Here is a 19,968-nt window from a genome sequence, read left to right as displayed (position 1 = left end):
TGCAGTTTGCATTTTTTAAATTCCTTGCAATGGAATAAATCAGCAATGGGTCAAACCGGTTCAGAAAGTGTTTGAATAACTGCCCATGGAGTGCCCAGGGGTTCTCCGTCAGCTGAGTATTTTGACTGCTGCTGTTCAACTGCCATTTGAGAAAGCAGGACTGCTGGGAAAGACAACACAACACAAACCAGCACTGGCTATCAAAGCACACAGTGTATCAATATTCACACTGCACAGTCCAGGTTTCAGAGATGCTACCGAAAGCAGCTTTACATCGCACCGCTCCATGATGCTCCTAGCTAGCAATGTTCAATACAGCCAGAAGTAAGAGGTCTTCAAGAAGTTGAAATAACCCAAAATACCTAATTTTATCTCTGTAATAGAAGCAGTAATTGACAAATCGTTATTTTACATTTATAAAATATATGATGAGGAACATACCACATGCATTCTAGACTTTCTGTCTGCATTGGAAATCAACTGGGAAATTAGGAGGTATGGCGTAGAAACATCACTACGAATATACTGTATTACTGCTTTTGCAGCTGCAGTCCCAGAATTTGTTTCACAATAATTCAGTTACCCATGTTTAAATAACCAGCCACCAGAAGAAAGGCTGATATATTTCATATGCATTCTCTTTGAGCAGGGGGGCCTTCACGTCTGGTCGAAAAATGTCAGGCTCATATGACACCACCAGAGTCAGGAGAGATGCCTAACCATAACTAAAAGCAGAATTTGGCCAACACAATTGGAAAATACCGGCAGAGTATATACAAATGCACACACGCAATCTCATATAAGAGCAGAGCATGAGACAGATTGGATTTTTTTAGTTACACCTTTAAAGACAAAGAAATTTCATGTACAACCCCCTCACCGTGCTATTACATGGTTCATTTATCCCACTGCAGCATAAACAGACATACCAGAGCCTGTAGTAGGGGAGAAGGGGAGAGAGCTTTTCTTTTTTTACCCCCATTGACTATTTTCAGTAGTTTGAAGAGCAAAAGAACAGATCTGGCCTGCCTTCCAAACCAACTTCAATAACAGATAAGCCATTTTAAGACTACCATAGTCAGCAAGTATGCACATAAGCTGTACATGAATATATTTCTCTGTACTTTTAATGGAGCTTATTTTTTTCCCCTTTGTTTTCCTAGTTTCCTTTAGCATACAGTCTAGAAATAAAAAGTGAACGTCTCTCCTGATTCTGCAAAACCACCCTTTCACAATGGATCTCTTAGCGGTTTAGGTATTATTTCTCAAGAATCCTTACCCAAAGGAAAACAGTCTTTCTGTCAGCTTCAGTACCGATTTGTACAAGTTTTCGTAAGATCATTCTTGTCAAACACATCCTACAGACAGGAACGATTTTAGCTTGCTTGCTGCATGCAGTGCCTGACTCGAAGCTGCCATTCAAGTTTCTTGCCTCTTCCTGGTACACATCCTGTTAACACCTTCGTATACACTTCAGTATTTTGCAAAAACAGGGTGGAAAGGGGTAATGGCAAAGCAAACACAAAGATTTGATGAAATTACTAAAAATACAAGATCCTAAACCAGGGAATAACAGCATTTTTAACAAAATTAAAAAGATCGATAAACTTTGCTGCAAATTAAAAACAATTCTGTTGTATCTGAGCCCATAATGATTATTTTGAATACAGATATTTACTGCTGCCAATAAAGAAATTTTTTGGTAACTCTTCTGTTATTGGGAAGAGCTTGAATATAATCCAGTCCAAAAAAAATGCTGACTTTCCTAAATAGGGGCTGTGTTTTTGCAATAAAGAATACTGGTCAATATACAAGTGAAGGAAAACTGAACCAGATGTCAGTAATAGGACCACAGAACGTTGCATTTGCCCAGAATCGCTATTTTAAACACACGATGTTGGTCTGCTGGTTTGTGGGATAATACATTCTTGGCAGCCAGAAGGAGTTTCGATATGTTAGAAGGTTATCCTTAAGCAAAAAGAGAATTAAAAAAAAAAAAAGAAGAAAAGAAGCAGAAGAGAGGTAAATAAAGGCCACTAATTCATCAAGCTCCCCATAGAAGAAAATTATGACTTACTCAGGAAATCAGTTCAAAAAAAAGGCAGTCTGAAAACAGAAGGCTGGGGGTTTTGACATTAATGTTCATTTTCTGCATTACTTCCTTACTACTACTACCTCATTGTACTTTGCCTTTTTAAGGTTTCTTCCCTACATACACGCTCAGTTTCTGGACAAGAAGCCTAAGTAAAAAAAACAGAGGCCTTTTTCTTGCAGCTCCCGTGCAGTCCAGTCCGATGGGCGGGGGAATCATCTCCCCCGCAACCGCACGCACAACTTAAACCCACACAACCTGGTCCCAGAATCCTTTTGCATTGGAAACCTTTGCTCACACCAGGATCCTGCTGCCATCACTGGGAGGAAGCTGTTCACAGGATCAGGCCCTACTGTCCCAGAATCACTACAAACAGCTCTGGAAGCTACATGCACACAAATAACATTAACCCAGGCCCCTATCCATGGCTAATTAAGTACTTACTCATCTCTAAAATGCTTTTTCAGTTCAAACTCACAGGGATTTGGGACTGGGGATTTTTTTTCTCCTTGTATGTAAGAAGTAGTTAGATCTGTATGCCTTCTTAATGCAGAAATGAAACTTCAAGATGTCCTTGTATGCTTGGCGAACAATCACTTCCCTGTTTTACAACGTAGTACATTTAAGAAACCAACTCTGTTCGTCGTTTTAACAAACCCTTATCTGAAAGATAATTAAAACCACTTCCCAATATACAACCAAAGTTTTATTTTTATAGTCTATCTTCCATTATGGCATAATCCTTTCTTTTTTTTTTTTAAACCAGTGAAATATACAAATCACTCAAGACAGAAATATGTACATTAAATGTACAGAACAGAGAAAAGGACATAGGAGATTTACATATCTGAATGACAAGTAAAATATTTTACATTAAATAGTGTTTTAATAGCTGGGATCACGAGATTCAGTTCTGCTCAGACCAAAGTCACTAAAAAAGAACATGAGGTGATTCACCAAATGAATGAAAAAATGATCATGGTTTTTGTACAATAAAAACCAAAGTGACATATTCAATGAATTAGTGCTTTATTTATTTATCTTAAAGATATTCTTTGCAAACATCTGAAGATGAGGGGTAAATATGTCCTTGTACAATAAATTAAGAGCAATAAAGCGCCATTTAAGAAGCTGATAAATGATCAAGATGAACTTAATGATACAGCTTAAAGGCTTGTGAAAAGTCAAGGCTTTAGTACAACTAGGCTAAAGTGAAAGATTTTCCTCACTTGGTATTTGAAAAACTGTTTTCTTTAACTTGTTGGATGGGAGCAAGTTGGAAAGAGGCATCTGAACCAATGATGAAATCCTGTATAACTACACAGTATTGGGGGAACGCATATTATTCGACAAACAACAATTTCCATTTCAAAAACTGAAAAGCAAGGGCCACATGCAGCACATTTTGAAGTTGGAAGGTGTCTCCTTTCAGCAACAATCAATAATGCCCTTAAATGTGAGACTGGAATCGAAGTGATCTCCAGCCCAGTATCAATTCAAGTGCAGGGTGCTGCCTCTACCAACTGCCCAAGACAGTCGTGAAGCTGGGAAGAGGCTTAATTCTCTGTGACTATCCTTAAAACTTTTGAATGATAAAAGCTTTGAAGCTTAAAAATAGAAACACCGAAAGGTTAGAATCAATCTAGTAAACTTAAGAGAACCGAAAAACAGAATGGGGGATGAACCGCCCCTGCAATTTAGACATTTTATTATTTCTTAAATCATTAAAATATATATGTACAAAAAGCTTTGAAATATCAGACACCAGCAGACCACAGTTCTCCCATATATATGTAACTGCTCAAGTATAGTCTGAACAGTTGTAGTGTATATCTGCAATATATTATCTAAAGCATGTGTATTAAAGACATAGGATGATAAATTTGGTATTGCTGCAACATTTCATTGAACTATAATAGTCAGTTAATGTTATTAAATATGAAACTATTGTCTCCTTGAGTGAAAGTGTTCCCAAAATCTGCGAAAAAAATATATAAAAATCAATCATTCCAAGAGTGGATATCTAATGATTTATTTTCTCACATAAAATTAGAGGAGTTATTTGTCAAGCTGTGTTTTGAAAGACAGCCAGCTATTACACCATTTTTAAGGCATTTTCAAATTTGGGGAATTCTGTTTTCTATGGGCTTTCCAAGCTGGGAGACCAAAAACTGCTTGCAAGCATTGCAGCTCCCCTCCGTCCGGCCACAGTGCCCCATGCAGTCTGCATCTTGGCTCTCTAAACCCTCAGCAGGAGTGAAGCACTGCTCTGTAAGATGAGACACTTGAACGTCACAATTAGCTAATAAGGCCAAATCCTGCCTGGAAGAATATCTTCATTATTCATCAAGGCAGATTTTTTTTCCTCTTTTTTTTTGGTCTTGTTAGGTTCTGGAACCAGACATGGTGACTCAGGAATAGCGCAGTTGAAGCCTCTATGATCCTTTGCTCTTTACCCTTCGATGACATTGCATATTCAAGTGGGCACATTCAGATATGCAACTGACAACGTACTTTGTGATGAATATACCCCCTTATTTACAGAGCCCTAAATGTACTTAACAGCTTTATATGCCCTATTCTGATAACTTCTAGTGTCTGAAACTAGAAGTCATGGACAGCTCTGTGTATTCCTCACATCCGTAAGTATTGTTCTAACATCCCAAGCACATTACATGGTTGCTCTGCTACTGCACATGTATTACGTCCCACGGGACTAAATGGGGATATGTTGGATTTTCCCCTCAAACTACTCTAGTGTTTTTTAAGAAAAGTTTGTTTTGTTTTTGTTTTTTTTTTACTTTGTAAAATAAATATTCTCACGTTCTTCCCCATTATTGCCAAAAATATAAGCCACACACAGTTCTGGGATGGATGCAGAGAGGGTTTCCAGGCACTTCTCTTTGCAACCTTTATATTTTTTCTTTTTTCCTTCCCCCTGCCTTTTTTTTTTTCTCTTTTTTCTTTTTTTTTTTTTAATTTTTTTTTAAAAGAAGACGACAACTCATTGGACTCTATAAATAAATTGGAGATAGTCCTGTAGAAAGGGAGAGGGGCCTGCACCCCTTGCTGGCAGGTAGCTGCAGTTCCTTCCACCTCGTCTGTCCCCTATTTGCACACAAATTGGTCCACAATCTCTGTGCACAACTTGCATTTCACATAGCAGCACCAGTGGAACTTGCAGTGGCAGCGCTCTCGCTGCACCGTCTTGAACTGGTCATACCCCCGGCCGCAGCACATGAGTTCACAGCCATCCATGCCCTCCGAGGTCTTATTGCAAAGGCGGCCCTGGGTGCCCAGGGACCCAGTGCTCTCATTGCGCACACAGTAGTCAGGGCTGGGATCGATGTAGACCAGGTCATGGATGGTGGGTGCGTTGAAGCGGCTGTTCACTTGCACCAGCTTGCCCCGGCTGTTGAGTTTCATGGCAGCAGCGCTATCGTATTTCTCCTTCAGGGCATCGCCTACCTTGCGGAAATCGGCAAGCTGCAGCCAACAGGTCTTCAGGCTACAGGAACCAGAGACACCGTGGCACTTGCAGGCCACGTCAGCCAGGTTGTACACAGTCTGGAGAAGCCAGGGAGAGAGAGCAAAAATGATGATGAAAGATTAGCATGGCTGTGAATGCATTTATTCCCCTCATTTCTTTCCCTCTGTCACATTCCCTCTCACCTCTCCACAATATCCACCTTAGCATCCTCTTCCCTCCCGCAATATATACTACTGGGAAGGGTGAGAGAGCCAACATGTGTGCACCCCCCGAACCCTGTTAGCTAGGAGGAGGAGGGGCGTGCTCTCACCATCCTCTCCCCATCACAGAGACAGCAGCCACAGCACACAGAGCCCAGAGAGCAGCGTCAGGCTGCAGTCAAGTTTGAGGAATTCAGTCTCAAGCCAGCGAAGGATTTTACTGTTTCATTGAGAAATGTAAAACATCCCTTTATTTTCTGAGTTATTCTCTCTATTGATCTCCAGTTTAAGGCTGCAATTAGGGAAAGAGTTAAGATTCCTCTTGCTTCTGGCTCAGCTGCAGCTGATTGTCTACCCTTGGCTCAGCATCCTCCTCCTATCCCAAATACTGCTCTGCAAAAGAGACTTCATCCAAGAAGAAACCCCCAAACACCTATGGGTGGGAGACAGAGCTACATAGCAATATCCTCTTTACAAAGCTTTGGCAGGGAAGTATCAGTCACTTGCCCTGTACAAACAGAAATAAAAGCCAGTGTTGACGCTGCCACAAAAATCCTGGGGTCTGACACATTAGATGATACTGTAGACAGCTTCCACCCAGCAGTTACAGAGTATCAATGCTGCCAAAGGGCACTGCAAAGGTGAGGCTGAGGAAGGAAAAAACTGTTCAAGCCTCCCCATAAGCAACTGTGAAAGTGTCATTTTTCTTCTTGCTAATAGTAAATTGGCCTGTCCATTGCTTTCAGACATCCTCCTCTCACATTTAAATACTATTAATTTTCAATTATCTTTCATCCTTCTTCACCTTAGAACACAAGTGTAAAGTCTCCAGCTGACTATTTCTGGCACTTCAAGCTCTAGGCAAATAATGATTTTGGCTCTTCATATTCAGACTATTAAAAAAAGAGAAAGCTTACACCCATTCATTTAAGGTATTTTCAAGATTAAAGAAACCATAAAGACATGTTTAACCACAGAAGACTGTGTTTTCTAATAGTATGGAGGAGCTTTTCACATCCTTTTAAAGCAGGGATAAAAAAACTCAGAACAATTCTGCGGCACAATTCCAGCCTGGGAAGGCCAGTGTGTCCCTCTTCCTTCCAACGCACACTGCGCTGGTTGGAAATACAAACCAATGAAAAGCTGTTCAGAGAATCCACAGCAAGAGGGAACTTTCAGTGAAACAATATAGAGGGAAACACAACACACTCTGGTCCCAATCCTCACCCATGGGGAGGGAAACTGGGCTGTCAGACAACACAAATTGATGAACTCCCCACCCACCTACACCCTGTATTTGCTGTTTTCTTGGTTTAATGCATTGAAATGGACACAAGGCTTGGTGGCCATCTTCCCCCGAAAGGAGGGATGGGGGCAGAGGGAGGTGCTATTTCACAGCCACTTACTCTTCTCCCGGCCTCGTTGTTGTGCAGGTTCATCATGATGCGGGCGCTCTCGTAGGAGCCTCTCTGGTAAACCCTCTCGCGCTCCCGGGCATCAACAAACTCCTTGGCGAAGCGGTACCCATATTCGATGTTATCCCCGCAGCCGCCCCAAAGCCAGTCCCGGGGCAAGTCCTTGGGCCGCGCTGCTCGGCTGCAGCCGCAGGAGGAGAGCTCACCCTCCCGGCAGGCACGGCTCATGGCGTTGACCACCCCAGCTGCGCTCACCGCGTAGGTGAACGCCGTCTCCCGGCTGCCTGCACAGAAAGACAGCGGCGTTAGGGGAGAGCCTACCACTCACTCCCTGCCTGCTGCTGAGCCGTGAGGGTGAAGGCTGAACAGGAGCCACCAAAATTCATCTGCCTATTGAAAGGTAGAGTAACCCTGAACCGCGTTCCTCAAAAGGTCTAAAAACCAAATGAAACCAATCCACCACAGCACACAAGGTGTTTGTGAAGAGCAGGAGTCGCTTCTCATTCATGGTTGGATGACGGAGCAGGGAGGAAGGAGGTGAATTGGGTCTGGAGCACAATGCCAGCTGGGCTGAAGCAACGGTGCCTGCGTGTGAGGGGCAGAAAGGGAAACAGACTCTGTCTTTCAGAAAAAAAGAGATGTTAAATACAACTTTTAAAAGTCTGGTTCTTAAATTACTACTTCTCAAACATGATTTATGCACTTCACCCACTTGTTCCAATTTATTTAAAGTTATAGCATTTTACAAAGCCTCCTGGTATCAAAGGAAATGCATAGCAGAAGAACACGTAACTTTCCACCCTACACATAAGCCAGGCACTTCTGTAGGAGGCTATTTAAAACTAACAACAACCTGTGCTGCTTAGTATCCACCATTCCAGCACATGTGAATATGGCAAGTGAGTCCATGGGCAATCATCTTTACAAATTACAGGGAAGGAAAAAACCTTGGCACGAGGCAGCCTTGAAGGTTTTCCCCTGCATCTGGTGCCCTTAAATGGAAATTGAAAACCTTGAGTTTCAAACTTTCAGAAGAAAATGTTACAATACCCACAGCATAAGACATGGCCACGTACCATCCTCTTGACAAAACCTAATCCCACCTTCATTCAGGGCCCAACTTCCCCTATTGCTTTTCCAAGGGTGCTACAAGTTCTGACTACAACTAGAAAAGCTTTCACAGAAGCAAAAAACAAAACACAAAACTTGCACCAGAGAGCTCACCTGAAGTTTGTTTTTCATCTTAAGAGACAGCATCCCACTGGGTCTTTTCCAAGATTCCCAGAATGATGGAGAACAGACTAAATATTTCTTTTTTTTTAAATTATACAAGTTAAGCTTTATTCCTATCTTTAGTCCAATCAATAGATCAAGCTAGTTTTTAATCTTGATTTTACAAGATTTTTCTTAGGGAACAGCATGGACCCGTATAAAATTTGGGCCTTAAGAGGTTCCATTTTGGACATGTCACATCTATTTAGGCAGCAACATTTTGAGGCAGAAACTCTTTGTACATGACCTACCATAACAGGTCAAATCTGAACAGGAACTTTTAAGCACTTCTGGAACACAAATAATTGTCAGTCTGGTCCACACTCAACATCAAGATGACACCACGCTCAGAGCAGCTTTGTTAATGTAACAGCTGTCATCTACTGGATTAATTCTAGTAATAGATGCTGGTTTTCAATGGGCAAAATCAGAAGTCTTATGTTGATCTTTCCATCAGATTTAAGGAAGATGAGAAGCACTTTGGTCCTTTACTTACAATCCTCACAGACACCTGCTCATGGAAGTACTTACATGAATTATGGGTATAAAGGGTTACATGAATAGCCTTTTCAGTTAAAAAAGATTTGGCTTTATACAGTGACTTATGCCTTGCATTCACTGAAACTGTAACAGGGGAACCTCATACAGATTTTAATGCTCCCATTTGCTCTGTAACACACATTTTTGGATTAAATCCTTCAGCAAAATTTCCACTAGATTGAGAGGAAAGAAACGTGGTCTGCTTCGGACCACAGGACTCGCCTCTTCCGCTCTGTTTTATTCTTTTTCATGTTTAGTTAGCTCATGCTTTCACATGGCTAACTACACCGTTTATTGCAGGATTTGAACTCATAAAACTGACTTTTTTTTTTACTAGTTTTCATTATTATCCTTGAGCATACTTTAAAGAACCTACTCTAAGTGGGAAGAAGAAGGAAAGGCTGGGGTACAGAACAGGTAGTTGCCCCCCCAGGTTTCCTCCTTGAACATTTAGGCAAACTATAAAATAGCATCAGCTGCTGAAGTAGATTTCAAGCCCCCACAGCTTGCAAGCCAACATGGCCTCAAGTCATCGACCCCAGAAACACATTAAGAGTGATGGTTCCACGCGATGAGTTACTCTGATTTTTGTTTTAAATCTTTAGGCACAACTGTGCTTTCCTTCACTGTCAAACGTATCTGTCTTTTCCCACAGTCCAACATTTCTCTCTATTGTAGCCATGGCAAGGAAACATACATTCCAAACACACTCGAGTCCCCTCTCTCCCATATATATAAAACATTGAAATGGAACTGTTCAATATACACACACTGTGAGAAGCCACCCACAGAGCAAGGACCTGCCCTTTACACTTGATATGTGTAAGTCTGCAAGAACAGAACAATTTTTTATATATATATACCTGAACATAAGATACAAAATGCTCTTTGTCTTGTATTTTAAAAGCATTCAATATGAGGCAGCAGGCATGAATAAACTGGACCCCAACTATACTGAGCTGCTGGGGGAGGATCGTTATTTTATTGTATGTTAGCACTTAGGTATTTGCAAAGCCTAAGTGCAGCCAGCCCTGGGCTGGCCCCAAAGCCAGGGGATGGCACAAGGCAGGGAAGGCAGCAAGGACCATGGGCTGCCCTGGGCACCAGCAGTGAAGGAAAGCAGCAGAGAACAAAAGCCCTAAAATTTTGCAGTTCAATAAGCCACAGAGCAAGTTTCCAAACCCAATGCTACGTTTATTTGTACAGCTTTAGCTAACTTGCAGGATAAATCCTGGAAGAAAGACTGTCCATTTATACACTGGGGTAATTACTGTGCTGTCAGTCAGTGCCTGGCCTAGGCGCTCCTGTGCTCAGCCAGTGACGCCTCCTTAACTCAGATGACAAAATACTCCTAAGCAACGTGCATTCAGAACCTGACTACTGCCTTCTCACGTCAGCAAGAGTAAGGAGTCTCTGGCAGTCCCTGACAAGCCAGGGTATGCAGGCTGAAGTAAAACTGAATCAGGCTCTAGAAGTACCCATTTTTCCTTCGACTCAGAGGAAGAGCAACTGGTCATTACCAAAGGTCAGCATGAAATAATACAACTGTTACCCACAACACCTTTCTTGTTCTTAGTGAATACACTCTTTAGGCTCTTTAACTGTTGAATATGGCCATTAACCTTGCTTCCATCTGCAATTAGAATAAGTGCCTTAATTACATGATGAATTGCTGTGTAGACATCGGCTAATACAGTCTTATTCAGCAGAAGGGTGCAGCAAAGTTATTTAACTTGAAAGAAACCACTTTTAAATAGGTCTGTCATGCTTGGGAAGGGCAGAAACTCCTATTCCAGAGACAGACACCACAAATTGCGAGCCCAATCCTGTACCTTTCTCCATACCAACAGTCCCCTTGAGCTAATTTTCAGTTGCTTGGATAATAAATAAGGACTAAAGGATGAAGGCCTAAATGTTAAAAAGATTGGTTTTCTGACATTTGTTAGATTATGAGAACAGAAAGGCATACAGAAAAAGCTTTCTTTCATGTCTCATGTGCTTTTAGACTTCTGCTCTGGTAGGGTGAAAAAACAAACTCTATGAGGGGGGTTAATACTGTGCTTGTAAAAATCTTAGGGAAGGTTGTTTATCCAAAATCAGCTGTTCCAATTAGGTACTTTGACGCAATAGATTTTTTTCCATTTGTCTATCTACAAATAAAAACTTCTTTTAACAAAAACTGAGCCCAAATGTGAATTGATGCATTCCTTAAACCTTAACCAGAGTTAGCCCATTTACAGATAAACCTGACTTGAGTCTGATTTTAAAACTTTATTTTGTTAAAGCAGGACAGAAAAACATGGATATAAAAGCTTTACCTTTCCAACTAAAAAGCACTGCTGAGTTTCTCAGTGTATTGATTACTACATAAAAAAATCATAACTTTCAACCATAAACATAGGCGTTTCCTAGTTGCTTAAACACAATCAGGAATCTGACTGGGAAAGTCAGGGGAAGGTTTCACCATGGACCCAGTTCAACAGCACTGGTTAAAATTTTGCCAAGGACTTTAAAATAAGATGTGACAGGAAAGGCAGGCAACACATGAGCACTGGGAAAGCACATTTCAAAGAATATCTGATAGGGAAGGAGTTGGGTGCCCATCAAATTGTGGTAAGATGTTAAACAGGAATCTGTCTCTCTTACCAGCAATGTGATTACATTAAAGGCAAGTTACAATCACACGTTTTGTCCTGCTAGAACTGTTTTCATAAAAACTACCCTGCTAACATTATCTTAACATAAACCTACCTTTCTCAAAAAGGAAAAAAAGCTACCAAATCTTCTATCAAAAAAAAACAAGAAGAAATTGCTTATAAACACTAACAGAGAGCACAGCAATTTTCAGTTAACCTCCAGACCAAGAGCAATTTATCATGGAGCCGCTAACTTTGCAACTAGACGTGGACATCTTTAATTTTACAAGACACTGCTGCTTTTCATTCTCTCAGGTTGCCTTCATTTTGTCTCAGGTTTTCTAAAAGGAGAGTTCAGAGATGCGTTTTCCTTTCTCCTTTATTCCCATACGCAAATATATATTCCTACTTTGTCTTCCAAGACACACGGCTGGACAGTGGTGGGAAATCACCTCCAGCTACAAATAATTCAACTCCTTTGCCAACTTTTAAAAACACTTGATTGTATACAGTACTCAGTAAGAACCTGGCAAGAGATCTAAGTGCAATGTAGCATGTACCATACATATCCTTAGACAAGAGTTTAATCATAAAGATGTTGCTTCCTACCTATCTGCATGACTCTGCCAAAAACAGAGTTGTTGTCCACAGTGCTGCAATTCCATCTTCTATGTCTGAACTGATACTGGCACTCCTTAATGCCCGTCTTTGCACCCTCTCCAATGAACTGCATATGGTCCTGATACAATTGGCAGAGTTTCTTCTGTCCTTGGGAAAGCCCTGCTAGCTGGCTACACAGTGGCTGGGCTCCTATTATATATACCTCTGACATCTGAACAGGGTTCATGGGGTTCATAGGGTTCATCCCTAAAGACCTGCATAAAGAAAGATTCGGATTAATAAAGAGAAGATTCAAAAATGAAGAAAAAAAAAAGTCTATATATCCCAAACAGAACTATATCTTATACATGAGTATACAACTCCTGGTTTTGCTAACAAGTGAGAAAAACCAAAACAAAGTAAAAAGCATACTTATATATGAAACTTTTGTTTAAAAGACAGTTCAGAAGTTATTAGTTCCCAGCCATGTGGTTATCACAGTACATCAGAGACTGAAGTAAGATGCAGACTCAGAAGACTTGCATCTAGACAGTCCTTCACCAACTTAAAAGGACGTAGTAAAAATAACAGAAGTTCCCAACAACTGCAAGGTCGGTAAAATAAATAAAACAAAACCAAAAAAGCCCCCCAAACCCCAACTTCTTTTAACATGCATTTTAGATTTAAGTTTGGATTTTTCAATTTGTCCTATTATAAAGAATCAGGGAAACCTTTAACAAGCCAGAAGTTTGAAACTTGCTACAGACTACTCCTAGCTTCCTCTGAACCACACACAAAAACACAACGTCAAGTATATTCACTGTAAACAAAAATCAACTTTGTTTTCTTTGTTCTTAAAGTGCTCTTCACATCATATATTTCAATTAAAAAGGGAACATTAACCCAAAAAGGATCATTTGAAGCAGCAGAGAAACACCCATTTAAAGAACTCCCAACATCGTACACCATACAGACAGCTAATTTGCCAAAGCACAAATTTAAATGTTTCTTTGTAACAAAATACACTTATAAACATTGATGTTACAGGAAAGCTCAAACCGAAACTTTAACAAAAGTTTTTACTACCCAAACTATTCTATGATTCTATACTTGTAAATCAGCATTCTTGCTTATATAAGCAAAATTTCTAATCTAAGGGAGTCAAGATGACTCTTAAGAGAGGCAATTCTAGTCATTTAAGGATGATCAAATCCACAGAGAATCTACTGTACAACTTTCTAAAAACTGAATTTTACAACACAAGATGTTGAACATTTACACTATGAGAGAGACCCGTTCGTTTTACTACACAACGTATTACAACTAGAACATTACTCCCCTGCTGTCTCGTTCATGTGGTACTCCCTCTGAAATGAAGTACATACATAAGAAGTAAATAGATATTTAATCAACCAAATCTTCACACCCCCTCTTAAAATCAAGTCGACACAAGATGCTTACCACCAAGAGCTGGCTTCTATTACAACCTGGGTAAAAGAAGAGAAAATGGCCAGAGCCACTACGAGGTACTGAGAAGCCATTGTACTGCCAACTGTCCCCAAAGCACCTCCTTGGATTAATACTGCAGTGGATTTCTAGAAGGGGGAGAGAAAGGATCAGATTGTTTATTGCTTCTCAGACTATTTTCGAGCATTCAAGTTTAAACAACGGAAGTACCCGTGCCCCTTTTAACGTGACTCTGACTCGCCTGCCTCTCTCCCCGCCGATGCTCTGGGGCCAGGCGCACGTCGCGGCTCCCGCTCCACCGGGCAGAACCCACCCCCAACCCCGACACCGCCTTCCCGGGGCGGCCACAGCACCGATCCGCGCCCGTCTGTACCGAGGCCCCGCTGCTCCCCGCCAACTGCCGGACGGGACGGGGCCGCTGCTCCGGACACGGGAGACCCCGCTCCCCGCCCGGCCATCCCCCCTACCCGGGGTTATAGGCGACCCGCGGGCCACGGGACGGGCATTACCCCATCGCTCCCCGCTCCGGAGCCAGCGCCGTCGACACGAAACGCTCCCGGCCAGCTAAGGTGCCTTCGGATTGGTAACGCGAGCTCGAGCGGACGCGGGAGATGCCGGTGCCAAGAGGGGTCGGTACCGCAGGGGGCTCCGGGGGGGCCAGCCGGCTCTCGCACGGTCGTCGCCCTCCCCCTCTGCCCCCTAAAGCATCTCGCTGCAGCCGCCCGCTCTCCGCGATCACCGAGGCAGCCCCGAGCTCCGCTCTGGCGCCGCGGCGACAGCCCCCAGGGCCCGGTACCGGCCCGGGGAGGTATCAGGAGCTACAGGGCCGGCTCCGCGTTCAGACCCGACCCCTGCAAGAACCAGGCTGCCTCCTTGGAAGTCAAACGCTTCCCCCGACAGGTCCCGCGATCACCGCCTGCGTCCTCACACGGGACTCTAACGCGCTAACCAGTGCCATTCACTGTTTTTTATTTCCCCTCCCCTCGAAGGAGGGAAAGAAAAAAAAAAAAAAGAAAAAAAAAAAAAGACGTTTCGACACTTGGGGGCTCCCTATTCATTCTCAAAAAGTCCTCACTGATGAATTGAAGGTGCTCTTAATTCCAATTTATTTCTGTTTGCGAAGGGTCGGGAGGAGAGGCCGATCGCAGCGCCGCGACGGCGAGCAGGGCTGACAAGGAACCTGCCGGGATACACGCAGAGAAGCCGCGGTCACTCAGACTAAGGTTCCTGCCACCGTGCCGGGGCTAAGCCTCCGCTCGCCCCTGGCCACTTCCTGCGGGTCCAACACCTCCTGCCCGGGGGGTCCCCAAGTCCTCGGTGCTGGGGGGCGTGAGTAGAGCCGGTCTCCCACAGCAGAACGATCCCGTCCGCTATCGACGGGAGCAATCCCGGGAAAGGTGCGAAAGCAGAGGGCATATTTAGCTAGGGACGAGGCAAAGCAAGGAGTGCGAGGAGCTCGCTGGGGCACACAAAAGCCAAAGTTCTGGGGCTTTTCTTTAATCTGTTAATTCTTAAAAATAATAACAACATTAATAAAGAAATGTCGCGGAACTGCCCGAGCCCTGAGGAGGGACACAATGGTGCTCAAGCGGGACACCAACAGACGTGCAGCCGCCAAGCTGCCCCGGCGGGGTGGATGACCGGGGCTCGCCGGGCGCGGAATAAGCCGGTTGCCGGGGCACGGCGAGGAGGGCAGCGGTGCCCCCGCTGCAAGACCCGGACGGCGGGGGCAAAGCCCCCTGCCCCGTTCAAAGGGCCCGGCTGTCCCCCCGGGACTGGCAGTCGCCAGTGCTGCATCCGGCCCGAGCCACGGTCCTGAAGCCCCCGGGGAGCTGTGCCGCACCGCTCCCAACAGGGGGCAGCCTTGGCCGCCGCAGCGCCGGGAGGCGGCGGAGACGGGGCGGCTGCTGCCCCTCCGACGGCACCTCCCGCCCTTCATCACCGCTGTTATCGCCCTCCTCGTCCTCCTGCCACAGCGCTGCGTGGCGCGGCGGGAGGAGGCACCTGCGGATGGGGGCCCAGCCCCTCCAGCCCTTCCCTTCTCCACGCAGCAGCTGACAGTCTGCCATCAAAACCAAAACAAAACTATAAAAGAAAAAAAACCCACAACCAAACCGTCTCGCCGGCAGCACTGGCTATCAGGAGTGTAAGGCACCGTTTTCAACTTTGTAGGGCCGCGGAGATTGGTTTTTGGTATTTAATGCACCCCATGCGGAGCCCGCGCTCTTTGCTGAGATGAAAAGGGACGCTTTTACAGATCCTGCAGCTGCGGGATCGCCTGTGATCCTGTTTTACACAGGGTGTCTGGAAAGCCTGCGAAGGCATCTGGTTTTCTAGAAGCACTACCTGCGGGAAGGCGGCATCCAGAGCTCCGGCTCCGGGGGGCTGTAAACCGCGGCGGCCTCCGCGGGCGGCTGCGCGGCTCCGCGGTGAACTCCCCGGCCGGCCCCGGCTTCCCGCTGCGGCTTTACATCCATCTGGGACGGGCGGAGCCCAGGTTTCACGTTTGCAGAGAAAGGCACCCGCTGGGTCCCCCAGCCCGGCTCTCTCCCACCGGAGAGACAGCAGGGGAATCCCGGGGGGGGGGCCAGGGCGCACCTCCGTCCTTCCCCCTCCACGCCAGCTCGGGCGGGAGAAGAGCCTCGCTCCTCGGCCCAGCTGAACTCTCAGTGACCCGCCGAGCGCAACCGATTTAGTATACAATTGCCAATTAAAAACAAACAAACAAACAACGAAAAGCCAACAGCCTTTCCAACATGGAGTCTTCGCAGCGCCAAGGGGGACCCCAAGGACAGCGCTCCTCCTCGCTGACCCAGGCGGGACCCTCTGCAGATGCAGAGTGATAATCTCCAGAAACTTAGAATAAAATTAAAAAGGACGGGGATGGGGGGGGATCTGACTCCAGGTCCTCCGCTGGCCCCCAGCCAGCTCTCCTTAAAGGTACAGGCCACCATTAGCGCCGACGCCGAACTCCTCCATAGCAATCCTCCTCGGGAAAGTTTGGGAAGTTGTCTTTAAACTCCCGTGAGGAGCCGCTGCCAGAAAGATGCACCGGGACGCGGCGGGCAGAGCGAGCCCAGCAAGTGTCCCTGCGGCGGGCGGCCTCTCTTCGGGGGTTGGGGGGGGTGAGGGGGGGTCGCAAAGCGCAGGGAAAAAGGAAATAAAAGTTTTTTTTTCAAGCGGGGAGCAGCGCTCTCCGTAGCGGGTGAGAGCGGAGAGGTGGGAGCACCCAGCGGCAGCCCGGAGAGGAGAGGGCGGCCCGGGACCAGCGACCGCGCAGGGCCGCGCCCCGCGGAGGGGCAGCCCACCCTGAGCGCCCACGGCGATAGCGCCCCGCAGCGCTGAGCACCCGTGCCCAGCGCGGACTCACCTCCATTGCCGCGGGATCACCGAGCGAGAGCAGCCAAGTAATCCAAGTAGAGCAGGAGGGGAAAGGGCGAGGCGAAAATAAAATCCTGGATCGCAGGAGCCGAGCGGTATCCTCCCGGGCAGCGGGCGGCGGCGGCGGCTGCCGGGGGAGCGCGGGGGCCCGCGGGGCTGCCGGGGGGCGACGGGCGAGCGGTCGCTCTGTCCGGCTCAGGCTGAGCGTGTCCGACTGCGGAGCGGGGCACCAGTGTAGCCTTCTTTCCAAGGTCCATCAGCAATCACAGTAATTAGGGCTTTCCACCACCAGAAGAAGGAGGCGAAAAAAAAAAACCCAGGGAAAAAAAAAAAAAAGCCAACCCAAGACACGCACACAGCGCCCGTGGGCGTGATTGTGCGGAAGCAAATAAAAATCTTCACAAGCGGCAGCGAAAGCGCCGCGGGCGATGATCCGTCCCACCAGCCCAGGTGGTGCCGCCGCGGGGCTCCCCGCGCTCCCACTCGGCTCCCGGCAGCGCTCGGACCGCCGGCGCGGCCTCTCCGCGGTTGGGCGCGGGGGACGAGAGGAGCCGAGCGGGCGCAGGGCTCTCCCCCTGCCCGTCCCCCTTCACTTGCCTACAGGCTGGGCGGCGCGGAGCCGGGCGTCCGCGGCTGCAGAGCCATCCTGGGACTGGCTCCCTCCATTTTACACACAGAAGAAAAAGCCCAACAGAAAAAGAAGTTTCTGCACGACCGGGGAAGGGGGAGGGGGGGCCTTGTGCACGCGTGTGTCTGTCTTAGGGGGCGACTGATCCTGCAAGGCGAGCAGGGGCAGGGGGAGGGGAGAAGTCCGGGGCTTCAGGAGCTGCAGCTCCCCCAATCCATCGCTGGCGAAGGCGCCCAGCGCCGAAGAGCAAGTTACGCGCGGGACAGCAAGCCGGAGTAGACGGCGTCGCGCCGCAGCGGACCCGTCCTCCTCGGAGCTCTGCCCCTGCCTCTCCCCCGCTCCTCTCCACCGCTGCTTAAAACTGTTACCGAGGAAAAAAAAAAAGAAGAAAAAGGGGAAAAAAAAAAAAGTTGCAGAGCCAACGGCAGCTGAAAAACTTTCTCCGCAGCGCATGCGCCCGAAGCCGACCTATTGCAGGCTGGGCTGCATTTTAAAGCTGTACGGCAGCGAGCGGGACCCCGGTGTAGCCCCGTGGCGGGTGGGGGGGGCGGACGGGCTCCGCAGCCGCTGCGCGTTCTTTGGGACCCGGGAGCGCGCCCGCGGGGACCCGCAAAGCTGAGCCCGTCTGGGTTTCCAAGCCCGGTCTGATACCCCTAGAACACAAGCTCGTCCCGCAGCGCGGTGCCCGCCCCGAGCGGCGGGATGCGTGCGGGGCTGCGCGCCCGCCCCGCGCCCCCAGCACCCCGGCTGTGTCCTGGGGCGGGGACACACACACGGAAATCTGCCCCCCGGGGGCTCCCCCCTCGCATACATGTGCGGCGCACATGGCCGGGCGGAGGGGGCCGCTCCGATATTCCAGGCGGGTGGCTCGTTTGACAAGTCCCGTCCGTCGCCAGCTCAGGGACGCGGCAGGCGGCTGTGTGCGCCGCTCGCCAAGCGGCGGGGGACGAGCGGCTCAGCCGGCCGTGTCCCTCGTTCTCCAGCATCCTTTTTTTTTTTTCCTTTTTTTCCGCTGTAAATTTAGCAAGTTGTTGACAAAACTTTGGGTTACATCATATAAGACCCAGTGAGAGCTGCAGGCGAGGACGGCTTCGCGGACCCTTTGTACTTCAGAGTGTTTTCCCCGCTCTGCAGCCCCCAGCCAAAGGGGTTTTATTGCGTCTCTCACATCTCGCATGCACCCAAGTGCAGGAAATGGGAGCGTTCCCCCAGCCAGGCCATAACTGCATTTTTTCCTTTGTGCCCGCCTGCGACTGCAGGTCCAGGGGGGATGCAGGGGAGGGGGCACGTTATCAAAGCCGCCCTGGGAGATCCAGACAGGCTGCGAGTGCAGCTCCGCTATCAATAAATGCATTCACTCCTTCCAAATCATTCCAGTGCGAATAAAATCTCTTCAGAAGCCCAACGGGGGGAAAGGCACATCTCAGCCGGCCTGAGCCCGCTGCCGCTGGTAGCGCCCCGACGGGACGGTGCCCGCCAGGTAAGCGCAGATCTCCCGGCATCAGCGATCGCCGCATGTCCCCACCCCGACCGCCGAGCCACCCTCCCTGCTCTGCCTGGCGCCCCGCTCCCCGCCAGGCCCTCCGCCGCATCGGGGGGGAAGCTGCGCTGGAGCGGGCACCGGTTCGGGGAGCCGAGGAGCGGGCAGCTGAGGCCGCGGATACGGAGCGGGGCGCTCCACTGCCTAACGCGGCGGCAGAGGCGGCTGGAGTCCCCCGGGACCCTGCCCAGTACCCCCGCCGACACCTGCCCTCCCGTACGGGGCCCGGGGCCGCAGCATGGCTCCCCGCACGTTTATTTACTCCCTAATATCCGAGGAGCTTTTCCATTAAGCATCCTCCCAGCCTGGGCTGCGGGTCACTCCCCGGGACGGCTGGTGAGGAATTTATAAATTAGGTGTAGCACCAAGTCCGGGGAGGGGGGAGAGGAATAAAGGGGTTGTTCGTTCCTTTTAGGAAGACCAACCTTAGTTTTATGCCTAGTAAATAATATTTTATTGCCTTTGGTTTACTGTGGCATTTCAATTATCCCCTTTAGGAGTCTGCAAACTGCGTGGGTTAAAGGTCATTTCTCAAATCACTAGAATTAGTAAAGAATAGCAGAAAACTGTAAAAAGGGGAGGAGCTGCGCAGTAAACCAGGAAAGATCGCCTGAAATAAACTAATAAAGAGCCCCGAGCTGTTTACCTCTCGCATTGGTATTCCCGAATGATGTTTATCATCATGTAATTGCATAATGACATCGAGC

General features: G+C 47.5%; 1 protein-coding gene across 2 annotated transcripts; it reads right to left on the bottom strand.

Moving 5' to 3' along the window:
* Positions 1 to 2,785: 2,785 nt before the first annotated feature.
* Positions 2,786 to 18,045, bottom strand: WNT5A (Wnt family member 5A). 2 transcript variants are annotated; one of them, XM_057417701.1, is made up of 5 exons: positions 17,083 to 18,045; positions 13,707 to 13,840; positions 12,255 to 12,520; positions 7,189 to 7,481; positions 2,786 to 5,659 (listed from the first exon to the last, which is right to left on the bottom strand). In XM_057417701.1, the coding sequence occupies exons 1-5, from the start codon at positions 17,086 to 17,088 to the stop codon at positions 5,201 to 5,203; spliced, it is 1,158 nt and encodes a 385-aa protein (XP_057273684.1). In that variant the 5' UTR covers positions 17,089 to 18,045; the 3' UTR covers positions 2,786 to 5,200. The 2 variants fall into 2 exon arrangements, with proteins under 2 accessions (XP_057273684.1, XP_057273685.1); XM_057417702.1 differs by lacking the exon at positions 17,083 to 18,045 and adding an exon at positions 14,222 to 14,489.
* Between the last annotated feature and the right edge of the window lie 1,923 nt (positions 18,046 to 19,968).

This window comes from Pezoporus wallicus, unplaced genomic scaffold, assembly GCF_028554395.1.
Source record: "Pezoporus wallicus isolate ANWC-B61680 ecotype Strahan unplaced genomic scaffold, APGP_CSIRO_Pwel_v1 contig_8542, whole genome shotgun sequence".
Lineage (NCBI taxonomy): Eukaryota > Metazoa > Chordata > Aves > Psittaciformes > Psittacidae > Pezoporus > Pezoporus wallicus.
Note: the sequence above shows the minus strand (reverse complement) of the source record. Positions and strands in the feature narration are given on the sequence as shown.